The following is an 11,303-nucleotide window of genomic DNA, read 5'->3' as shown; positions in this document are numbered from 1 at the left end:
GGTGGCCAGGCCGCCCCGGGGCGAGCGCGAAGGCGGGGGTCCGGCCCGCCGCGCCCCCATGCTGCGCTGAGCACCCGCGCTCGGCGCACTCGTCGCCGCGCCGCCCCAGCCCCAGCGAGCCGGCTCTCCCCGCGCCGCCAGCCCGGGCCCTACCTGCGGCCGCCGTCGGGGAGGGGGTCCCCCCAGCTCTGCGGAGCCGCATGAACAATAGGCGGCGGCGGCTCCTGCGGGCGGCGGCAGCCCCGCACCCTATGGATCGGCCGCTCCATGGAGCCCTCCAGAGCGCTTCTCGGCTGCCTGGCGAGCGCCGCCGCTGCCGCCCCGCCGGGGGAGGATGGAGCAGGGGCCGGGGCCGAGGAGGAGGAGGAAGAGGAGGAGGAGGCGGCGGCGGCCCCCGGGGAGCTGGGCTCCGGCGCGCCGCTGCCCTACTGGACTGCAGTGTTCGAGTACGAGGCGGCAGGCGAGGACGAGCTGACCCTGCGGCTGGGCGACGTGGTGGAGGTGCTGTCCAAGGACTCGCAGGTGTCCGGCGACGAGGGCTGGTGGACCGGGCAGCTGAACCAGCGGGTGGGCATCTTCCCCAGCAACTACGTGACCCCGCGCAGCGCCTTCTCCGGTCGTTGCCAGCCCGGCGGCGAGGACCCCAGTTGCTACCCGCCCATTCAGTGTAAGGCGAAGGCGGGGCCCCGGAGCCCGGCGGGAAGGGGGATGGTGGAGGCCTGGGGGTGGTCGCGGAGGGAGGGGAGCCCTCCTCCAGGGGTAGGTTGCGAGTGGGGAACGATTGACGTGGGGGTGGGTGTGAGCGCGCGCTCGGGCTGCAGGGGCTCGGGTGGGTGCGGTGGATGAGACCGAGACGCTGCAGGCCTTGCCTGGAACCTCAGGCGCTTGGGCTTCTTAACCTTCATCTGACCACCTCAGCAGCAGCTCCTGATTTCCACATCCTGAAGCCCCAGCATGAGAATCTCCCCATTTTCCACTCCCCTCGCCAAATCTGTAAGGATTTCGGGCAAGCTGGTGGTTTCTATCATAACCTTAGTCCCCAAATCAGAGACCTTCCCGACCTCTTCCGTCGCCTGGCCCCGCCCCTTAAAGGCATTTGCTTTGAGGGAGATGGGGGTGTCTCCCGCAGGGCTGGGCTGGCTCACGAGTCCCGGAAGCCTGTGTGAACTCAAGGCTGAAGTGTCTTTGAAATGTCGGATCCTAACCTTGTATCTCAGTTGTACCTTTAGGAGTCTCTCTGAATGGTGTGCTGAGAAGGGTGTGTGCCTGTGTGGAGGGGCAGGTGATGGGTGGAGAAATGATTAGAGAGGGAAAAGTGTGTCATTCCCCCATGAGACACCAGGAGCACAAGGTACGGTGGCTAAATTCCAGTCCCTTGACACCCAGGATGTTCAGGCGATACATTTTATCCTTTCTTCTCACCCTAGATCCTTGCCTATATTTGTATTTGCCAAATCTCAAGGGGACCGTGCCCAGGGGTCCCTCCCAGGGCCTTTCTTCCAGTGTCCTGGTTTTCACCAATTTCCCAGGATCCCCCTGTTCCACACCCTGTAATGAAATTTCTTTTATTTTTTCAAAGGAGTTAAATTGCCATTAGAATCTTTTAATGATGCTATGTGGTTTTAGAAGAAATGTGTAAGTATCTCCCAATGCAGTTTACACTTTTTGTATTTGAGGGTTTCTGTAGTTTCTTTCCTGTTAAAAAAAAATTATTGTTAATGCATATTTATCATTGTTTGTTCGGTATTTTGTATACTTTGCATCTTAGTTGATTTAAAAAAAAATCATTACCGGGGCCGGCCCGGTGGCGCAAGCGGTTAAGTGCGCGCGCTCCGCTGCGGCGGCCCGGGGTTCGCTGGTTCGGATCCCGGGCGCGCACCAACGCACTGCTTGGCAAGCCATGCTGTGGCGGCGTCCCATATAAAGTGGAGGAAGATGGGCACAGATGTTAGCCCAGGGCCGTCTTCCTCAGCAAAAAAAGAGGAGGATTGGCGGATGTTAGCACAGGGCTGATCTCCTCACAAAAAAAAAAAAAAAAAAAAAAAAATCATTACCAATGGCCAACTTGAAACGTCTAGTTTTAAATTTCGTTTGTAACAGTTATCTTTCTGGCCCTGTAACTTATTTTCACCTGAATGATTGTGCTATTATCTTTCCCTGTTTTTCTACTCTCCTTTTTTTGTTGATGTTTCGACTGTCAAATTGTTGTTCAAATCCTTAGTTCCCTTTGTTTCTCTCTCCCTCTCATTCAATTTAAAACTTCCTGTTTCTACATTTTCATTGTTATAATGCCTGGAGGCTACAAATTAGCTTAAATTGTTTCTAAGTGTTACATCTTTTCCATGGAAGATGGAGGCTAAAGGTCCTAGCATAGTGTTTGAAATAGTGTTGGAGATGAACTTGGTCACATATTAGAAGAAATATTGGAAGAATGGCCTGGCATGTTAGAAGCCAGTGTAGTTTTTTATTTTTATTTATTTTTATTTTTTATTTTTTTTGTGAGGAAGATCAGCCCTGAGCTAACATGCGTGCCAATCCTCCTCTTTTTGATGAGGAAGACTGGCTCTGAGCTAACATCTATTGCCAATCCTCCTCCTGTTTTTCCCCCAAAGCCCCAGTAGATAGTTATATGTCATAGCTGCACATCCTTCTAGTTGCTGTATGTGGGACGCGGCCTCAGCATGGCCGGACAAGCGGTGTGTCGGTGCGCGCCCGGGATCTGAACCCGGGCCACCAGTAGCGGAGTGGGCGCACTTAACCACTAAGCCACGGGGCCGGCCTCAGACAGTGTAGTTTTAAACATAAGTCAGATCTCGAGGTTCTTTGTGGGTGAAGTTTTGTGATTTTTTTTCAGGGGCCGCTAATGTGAGAGAAGAGCTATGTGAGCCTCAGGAGCGGGAACTCAGTTTCTTTACTCTCTCGTGCTCCCGGCTGTCAGAGCAGTCAGGAGTGAATATGACTTGGGCTGAAAGAGCTCATCCACAGAAAGCCAGACCTACCCACAGTGTGCCACAGTAGAGGCTCCTTCTCCGTTAGGTGCCCAGGATAGAGTAGATTCCTATATCTAGAACCCAGATGATGAGAAAGTAGGAAGTACCTTGTGCTCATGGAAAGAATTGACTTGAAGATCATGGCATTGGAAGGTCTCCGTAAGTTATTTTAGTGTCACCAGGAGTTCTGATCTTGACTGGAATTAATTCTTGATAATTCAGAAAATTTAATTCCAGTCAAAAACCAATTAAGGGGCCGGCCCGGTGGCATAGTGGTTAAGTGCGCGTGCTCTGCTGCGGCAGCCCGAGGGTTCGCAGGTTTGGATCCCGGGCACGCACCAACACACCGCTTGTCAAGACATGCTGTAGTGGCGTCCCATATAAAGTAGAGGAAGATGGGCACAGATGTTAGCCCAGGGCCAATCTTCCTCAGCAAAAAGAGAAGGATTGGCATCAGATGTTACCTCAGGGCTGATCTTCCTCACACAAAAAAAAAAACAACAGAGTGCCTAGTGAAAGGTAGATACTGTGTTAAATACCAGGGGGTAAAGAGATGATGAGATAAGGAGGTGGTTGTAAGTCACACATGAGGGAGATTGGTGATGTGAACATATAGCTTCACTGCAGTGCTTTGATAAAGATGAACACAGGAAGTTGCTGACAGGTGTGCCTCTCATCTGTATGCTATGTCCGCCAGTTCAGTTAATGTCGCTCCGAACATAAAGGTGATTGACAGCCTTGTCTCCAAAGACTTGGAATGAAATTGAGCCACTGACTACTTTCTCCCAGTTACCCTTTTGAACTTCTGCTCTGGGGCATGAATTCTGACATTAGTTCGAGAATAGAAGACACTAGAGCCAGCCCCGTGGCTTGCCGGTTAAGTGCGCGCGCCGACGCGCCGCTTCTCTGGCCATGCCGAGGCCGCGTCCCACATACAGCAACTGGAAGGATGTGCAGCTATGACATACAACTGTCTACTGGGGCTTTGGGGGTAAAAATAAATAAATAAAATTATAAAAAAAAAAAAAGACGACACTAGTCAAGTAATAACGTTCTGTTTTAGTTTTAAATATTGCTTTTCAAAGTGAAAATTTTGTTTCAAACTTTATTCAAAACAGAAGAGGGGGAAATGACTATATCTTGTGACAAAGAAAAAATAAAATAGGGCGGGCCCTGTGGCATAGTGGTTAAAGTTCTGTGTGTTCTGCGTCAGCTGTCCAGATTCATGGGTTCAGATCCCGGACGTGGACCTACATCACTCAGCAGCCATGCTGTGGTGGTGACCCATATACAAAATAGAAGAAGATTGGCACAGATGTTAGCTCAGGGCGAATCTTCCTCAGCAAAAAATAAAATTAAAAAATTAGTGATATTATAACTCACCTAACTTTATATAGTGCTTTTATCACCTCCAATATATATATTAGAGTTCAGCGCTCCATGGGACTGACAAATACAAATAATCCAGGAGCTTGCTCTTCTTCTTTATTTTAGTGAAAGACGAAAAATTTACAATTCCAAATTTGTCATCTTGGGAGATGTATAATCCCAGGTATTAAAAAAAAGTTTCTCTTACAGGAGAGTTGTGTTTGTTTTCAAGCAGGGCATAAATTAAGGTTATTACTACTTTGCATTTCTTTTTCTTGTATCCACTAGAAATAAAAGGATGTATTTTCAAATGTACTTAACATTTTTAGATAAGTGAGCTATGTACCATCACTTGCCCGAAACCCACCAGCTTGTGCCTATCCATTTAGTTTCCAAGGATACAATTGAGAGAGAATAACATCTTGACTCTGAAAATGAAAGATATAAGGTTTTGTTCCTGACATTCCTGGAAATATCCTTCCACAGAAACTGAAAAATATGCTGAGTGCAACTTGACCTGATTCTTACTTAAAACCAGGTCTTGATTGGAGCCGGGAAGGGAAGGAGAGCCCCACATCCTCTCGGCTGCAGCTGAAGGTCTAGTTCCTACAAGGAAAAGCATCCTCTCCCTCCCCTGCTGCCGTTCTGTCTTCTGTCTGCTTGAAAGCTGTGTTCTATACTTTTCTTGAAGGCTGGTCATAATATTTCCTTAACTGAACAGTAAGAACATGAGGGTTTATGTTCTCCCACAGAGAGACTATTGCTTTCCCTTCCCACGGGGTTTTCTGTCTTCCGTGAAATGCCGTCGGAGGAGCTGTCCTTTCAGCACCCTAGTTCAGAATTGCATCTTTTAAATTCTCATACTTTTTTTATTTTGAGGAAGATTGGCCCTGAGCTAACATCTGTTGCCAATCTTCCTCTTTTTCTTCTTTCTCCCCAAGGCCCCAGTACACAGTTGTATATCCTACTTGTAGGTCCTTCTAGTTCCTCTTTGTGGGACACTGCCTCAGCATGGGTTGATGAGCGGTGTGTAGGTCTGTGCCCAGGATCTGAACCGGTGAACCCCGGGCTGCCGAAGCAGAGAAGCGGAGCTCATGAACTTAAGCGCTATGCCACCAGGCCAGCCCCCTAAATTCTCATACATTTAAAATAAACATTTAAATATATCTTTAAATATATCTATATTTAAATTTCCTGTGTGTTCACAACTATGCTTCAGACCAGAGGAAGGAAGGGACTGTATAAGAGAAAATACAACAGTTGATTCCTTTAAGGAGAATTCAGATATTCAGTTGAGGAAATAAGATGGGTGAATGCAAATTTGTTAAACAGGCACGTATCTTTTCATCAGTGTGAAAGCTGGTAGGAAAATGAATGTTTCTTCCCTCCATGACCAAGGAGACTCCTAACGTAACTTACATATTTCTCCAAGAGGGTTTCTAATCTCTCTTTAACATAGGCATATTTTTCTCATTCATATAGATGAGATAAGGCAAGAATTAGTAAAAAGTCAGAATTCATTTGAGGACCCAGAAACACTCAAGCTATTTTAAGTAGAAAGTGATTTAGCACAGGAAATTAGGTGCTTACAGAATTGTTGGAAGGGCAGGGAGAAGGGGCTGTCAGCTAGACCTGTGGGAACTGCTCCCAGAACACTGCATGCAGACCCCGCCCACCAGGCAAGCTGCTACTTCCCTAATTGGGAAGGTACAGAATCAGGAGTTGCCATTGAAGCTGTTTGACTTCAAGAACACCCTGTTGTAGATGCTGTCCAGAGATTAGGCAACCACTTGGCCTTGCAACATTTGTTTCCACATCCACAGAACTAATGGTTCGACACTGATGTGCTGTTGGAGAAAAATCCCGCTCCTCCACAGCCGTGCTTGCCAGGAGAAGCAGCAAGAAGATGGTCTCTATCTCACCTCTGCCTTCCAAATCTTGTGCATCTAATTGGCAGAATCTAATCTGCATCCAGAACTCTAGCTGTCAGGGAGTCTGGGAAATGTAGTTTTTATCTTTCTGGCCTCTGTAGTACTGAAAGGCATGCTAGAAGGATTTTAGAATGGATGTTGATTGTTAGTCTGCAGGACCTGCCACGCCATTTATTCTTCAAGAAGAGTGCTAGATGAGGTGATAAGCTTGAACAATTGGAACTTTTGGAGTCAAGAAGGGTTATACTTTTTGTATACGTAAAGACAGTCCAACTAACTTTTCCTAAGAGTTTCTTTTGTGTAATGCCAGTTGCATTACAAAATACAAATGAAATAGTAGCCCTAGATAGGATAGAAGTACTAGAATTAAGCAAGAACAGAGTTTTGAGCACCACCAGCATCTAAGTGGAGAATGGAGGCGTCGTGGAGCTGGCTGAGGAAGGGAACAGCCAGCAGTGGGCAGATCCTCTTTTGGTCTTGCCAAAAGTTCAGAAATATGTCTTTGTTTTCTTAGTTATTTAGCAAAGTGTGATTATTTGCTGTATTTGTTTCAAGAAGTCTAATTCAATTTTTTTTTTCCTCCAGATCTGAGTTTGGTTTATTCCCTACTGAGGTAGATTGTTTTCCCCATTTTATTTCACCGTCCACTGTTCACCTGCTGAGTGTTCCGCACGATGAGTACAGTGGTGAATAAGGCAGATTCACTCTGTGGGTCTCTCAGTCTAACAGGACGACGAGCATGAACAAGTAATTATAACCTTGATGAGTCTTGCCAAATAGAGACTTCTATGGAAGTATTTGATCCAGGCCTGACCTCATTTAGTCGGGGGTTAGGAAAAGGTCTCTAGGAAACTGATGTTTAAGCTGAGACCTGAGGGGTGGGTGTGAGTCAGCCAGGTAAAGACAAAGAGACTGAGAAGACAGAGAAGAAGGTTTCATGAAAGAAACATAAAATAGTACTTTGCTCATCTGGCAACACCGTATCTAACCCAAGATTTGTAATCACTGGCAGCTATTATTATCTGTCCATGGAACCCTTTCCAAACAGAGCTAATGATGTAATCCTGTACCTTAGATTCAAACTCTGGATTTGGGAAGGAGAATGGGTGGTTGGCTGTGATACTGGGAACACCAGGGATGGAGCTGGAGTGAGACATCTACTGTGAGGCTCCTTTCCTGCACATCTTAGTCACCAGGTCTTGGTAGAACCAGGTTTTGAAAGTCTCCCAATTTGCTCCATACTCTCCGCCTTCACTGCTGCTGAGGTTCAGACCCCCGTGCTTGCGTGCCTGAGTTACTGCAGTGGCCTCTGTAGTGTTTCCTTTTGCTGTGGGCTCTCTGTCCTCCAGGTTATATTCCACATAGCTGCCAGAGTTGGTTCCCTTTCTAATTCACATGTCTAACAACACTCTCTTTCTTAAGATACATGATCCTATCCTTCACAGCGTGAAGTCCAAGCCCTTCAGAATGGCTTTAAAAACACTTCATGACTGGCTGACTCCAGCAAGGCTTTGAGCCTCATCTCCTCTCCTAATGCCTATAATCAGCTGCACTGGACTCCCTGAAGTCCCCAGTAGGCCGTGTACTGTCATGCCCCATGTTCTTGCTCATGACCTTCTTTCTGCCTGGATTGTCCACCTGGATCTTCTCTGCCTGGTGACATCCCCCCCATTCATTCTTTAGGGCCCATTTCAAATGTTGCCTTCCCTGCGAATCCTTTCCACACTTACCCTCTTAATCCCTGTCCCATGGTGGGAGTTTGTGATTTTCCTAATCTTCCGATCATATCGCTCCAGAAGCTCTTTTCATACTACGATTTGGTTGTTTTGTGTCTGCCTTGGCACTGAATTGTATGCTTCTCACCACTTAGTACACAGTGAAATCTGAATAAGTCTCATAAGAACGATCTCCCCTAATGTTCCCTTTCGTTAAAATGGTTGGTCTCGGTACAAGATTCTGCATGGTGTTCCAAGTAGAAATTGTTTCATGAATATTTAATGAATGCCTACCCTGTGCTAGTCACTAAGGACAATGCAACAGAAAATAAGTTAATCGCATTCCCTGCCCTTATGGAGTTTACCTTATAGTGGGGAGACAGAAGAGCCAGGTGAGTAGCCAGCTTGCTGTGTTTACCCATCCAGGTAAATGGGTGATTCAGTGGTTTTTTCAGAAAGTTTTTGACTTGCTTCTTTTCCTCTTCTCTTTCTCAGTGTTAGAGATTGATTTTGCAGAGTTAACCCTGGAAGAGATCATTGGCATCGGGGGCTTTGGGAAGGTCTATCGTGCTTTCTGGATAGGGGATGAGGTCGCCGTGAAAGCAGCTCGCCACGACCCAGATGAGGACATCAGCCAGACCATAGAGAATGTTCGCCAGGAGGCCAAGCTCTTCGCCATGCTGAGGCACCCCAACATCATTGCCCTGAGGGGGGTGTGTCTGAAGGAACCCAACTTCTGCTTGGTCATGGAATTTGCCCGTGGAGGGCCTTTGAATAGAGTGTTATCTGGGAAGAGGATTCCCCCGGACATCCTGGTGAACTGGGCCGTGCAGATTGCCAGAGGGATGAACTACTTACACGATGAGGCCATTGTCCCCATCATCCACCGCGACCTTAAGTCCAGCAACAGTGAGTAGGAAGAGGTGGGGCTGGCGGGGTTAACAGCACTTTCAGACTCAGTCCATGGCTTTTGTTGGAGTGGAATCCTAACAGAATATTAGTGGGCAGTGAAACTCCTGGCTTAGAACCATTCCATCCTTGAACTGAGATGTGGGGGTGGAATGAGTGCCAGGAAAAATTGGTTTTGGGAGAGAAGAATGAGGCATCTGAGGGATTTGGGATAATTCTGAGCTCATATTAGCAGGCAAGATTGGCAATGTGTAACTCTGATGTACTGTACAAAAAAACCGTATAAATTTATTGTTCCACTTGAGGGAAGTGTGTCTGTAATCACAAAAGGAGTTTTCCACTTTGGTGGAACAATAGGCAAAAGGCAAACCTATACCACCTGTTTGCATTTCTGCCTAAACACTGCAACTTGAGGTACCTGCCGGACAAAGGCTTTAAAAAGGAGGGGCATCGTGTAAGCTGTGAGGCTGATTCAGGTGACAGTGTCAGTTTGGAGAAAACGACCTAACGGTAGTATTACGCACCTCCTGATAGCCTAGGGGTGGTATTAATTAATTGCCGTAACTACTTAGTGTTTAATAGCAGGAACTGAGAAGTAACTGTTAAACATCCAGAATCCATAAACTGGATTGTAAAGCAAGTGTTAGACATAATTAAATGGTGAGTTGGTAGAAACTTCAGTCTCTTTCCTTGGCTGAATCAGCAGGCGCTGGGAATATGCTTCTTTTGTGTGGTAATCTGTGCTCTCTCTGGCCTAGACTGAGTGGTAGAGAGGATACACCTTGCTAAATGGTATGTGCTTAAAATCCCTTTGAGCATCCTGTGCAGAGAGGAGGGCGTTAGGACTCTGCAGGTGGCCTGGGCCCCCGGAGCTTCACTCTCTGCATCCTCCAGCTTTGAGCCCAGAAATCCTTCAGACTTTGTTTTGTTCTGAGCTGTTCAAGATGTGACTTATTTTTCTGTTGGTGCTATTGTGAATTTGTTTACTTTAAAAAATACATTTTAAAATTATATAAGTAGTGTTTTTGTTGTACAAAAATTAGAAAGTGTAGATAAACAAAAAGAAGAGCAAGATAACCCATAGTGTTTTCCTTCAGGGTGTATAACTTACATTTGACATATCCTTCTAGGCATTTTAAAGCGTATATGGTTTATATATATTCAAATATCCTTTCCAGTTTGCTTTAAAATAGCCTTTATTACCCTTATCTCATCTACCTGCACCCTTTCCCCCCTTAATAATAGAAAAATTTATCCTTGTGAGAGTATGGAACATTAGATATGTATTTTAGATGTGATGCATATGAAGGATTTAAGTTCCATAAAATAAAATCTGGTATTCATTTTGCTATTATTCTCTTTCTCCGTCATATGATTATTCTCATCCTTCCTCCAAAATTCTGTTTTTTAAATGTATTACATAAATTAAAACTTTTAGTGATCACTTTTTTTTTTTTTTGTGAGGAAGATTGGCCCTGAGCTAACATCTGCTAACCTCCTCTTTTTGCTGAGGAAGATTGGCCCTGGGATAACATCCGTGCCCATCTTCCTCTACTTTATATGGGACGCCGCCACAGCATGGCTTGCCAAACGGTGCGTCAGTGCGCGCCCGGGATCCGAATCAGCGAACCCTGGGCCACCACAGCGGAGCGCGCGCATTTAACCGCTTGTGCCACTGGGCCGGCCCCTAGTGATCACTTTTTAAAGTAATTTCTACCTAGAGATTGCTCTGGATTATGGGATGAGAATAAGCAGGTGTGTTGGTAGAAAATATGATATAGAAGCTCAGTTTTTTTCTTTTTTCTTACATCCTTATCAGGCTGGGAGAGCGAGGCAAAGTGCTCTAACCTTACCTAATTGAGCCCATGTGAAAATGTGGGCTAGGATGATGGAATTGTGCAAATAATTTCCTCTATGAAGTTTTAAGTTTGGATGTAATTTCAAGCTATAAATACAAGGGTTTACCTTTTATAAGATTTCTGTTTGGAAGTCTAGGCTCTTGTGAAGGAAAAGCTAACATGCCAAGGTTCTGCTGTTTGCAGGAGATGGCAAGAGACCTGAATGTCATTCTGTCATCTAGGAGACAAAGCACTGGTCCTTTCTTTGTCCTTAAGTGGGTTTTAGGATTGCCAGGGGGGAGCCTTTGAGTGCAGTGTATTGTGGCAGGAGTTGGACTTACACGTAGGGCGATATTTTAAAGGAGCTGTTAAGACAGTTGATGCCCAGAAGTGTGCGTGGTCCAGTGGGCTGCATGGTTGGTGTTGATGTTGACGCCTGCTGTAAACCTCATGTGTGAGTTGGGGTAGCTCCTTGACATTTGTCTGTGGGTGAGATTGTGTACATCCAACATGAGCCTTGATGACACCATTTTTTTTGTGTGTGTGTGAGCA

General features: G+C 46.2%; 1 protein-coding gene across 3 annotated transcripts in view; it reads left to right on the top strand.

The window, feature by feature from the left end:
- The first annotated feature begins 208 nt into the window (after nucleotides 1-208).
- MAP3K9 (mitogen-activated protein kinase kinase kinase 9) overlaps nucleotides 209-11,303 on the top strand; it is a 73,825-nt gene continuing 62,730 nt past the window's right edge. For all 3 annotated transcript variants that reach the window (XM_058567236.1, XM_058567235.1, XM_058567234.1), the window contains exons 1-2: nucleotides 209-667; nucleotides 8,500-8,913. In XM_058567236.1, coding sequence (XP_058423219.1) covers nucleotides 268-667; nucleotides 8,500-8,913 — 814 coding nt within the window. In that variant the 5' untranslated portion in view covers nucleotides 209-267. The remainder of the gene's footprint in view (nucleotides 668-8,499; nucleotides 8,914-11,303) is intronic.

This window comes from Diceros bicornis, chromosome 24, assembly GCF_020826845.1.
Source record: "Diceros bicornis minor isolate mBicDic1 chromosome 24, mDicBic1.mat.cur, whole genome shotgun sequence".
NCBI lineage: Eukaryota > Metazoa > Chordata > Mammalia > Perissodactyla > Rhinocerotidae > Diceros > Diceros bicornis.
Note: the sequence above shows the minus strand (reverse complement) of the source record. Positions and strands in the feature narration are given on the sequence as shown.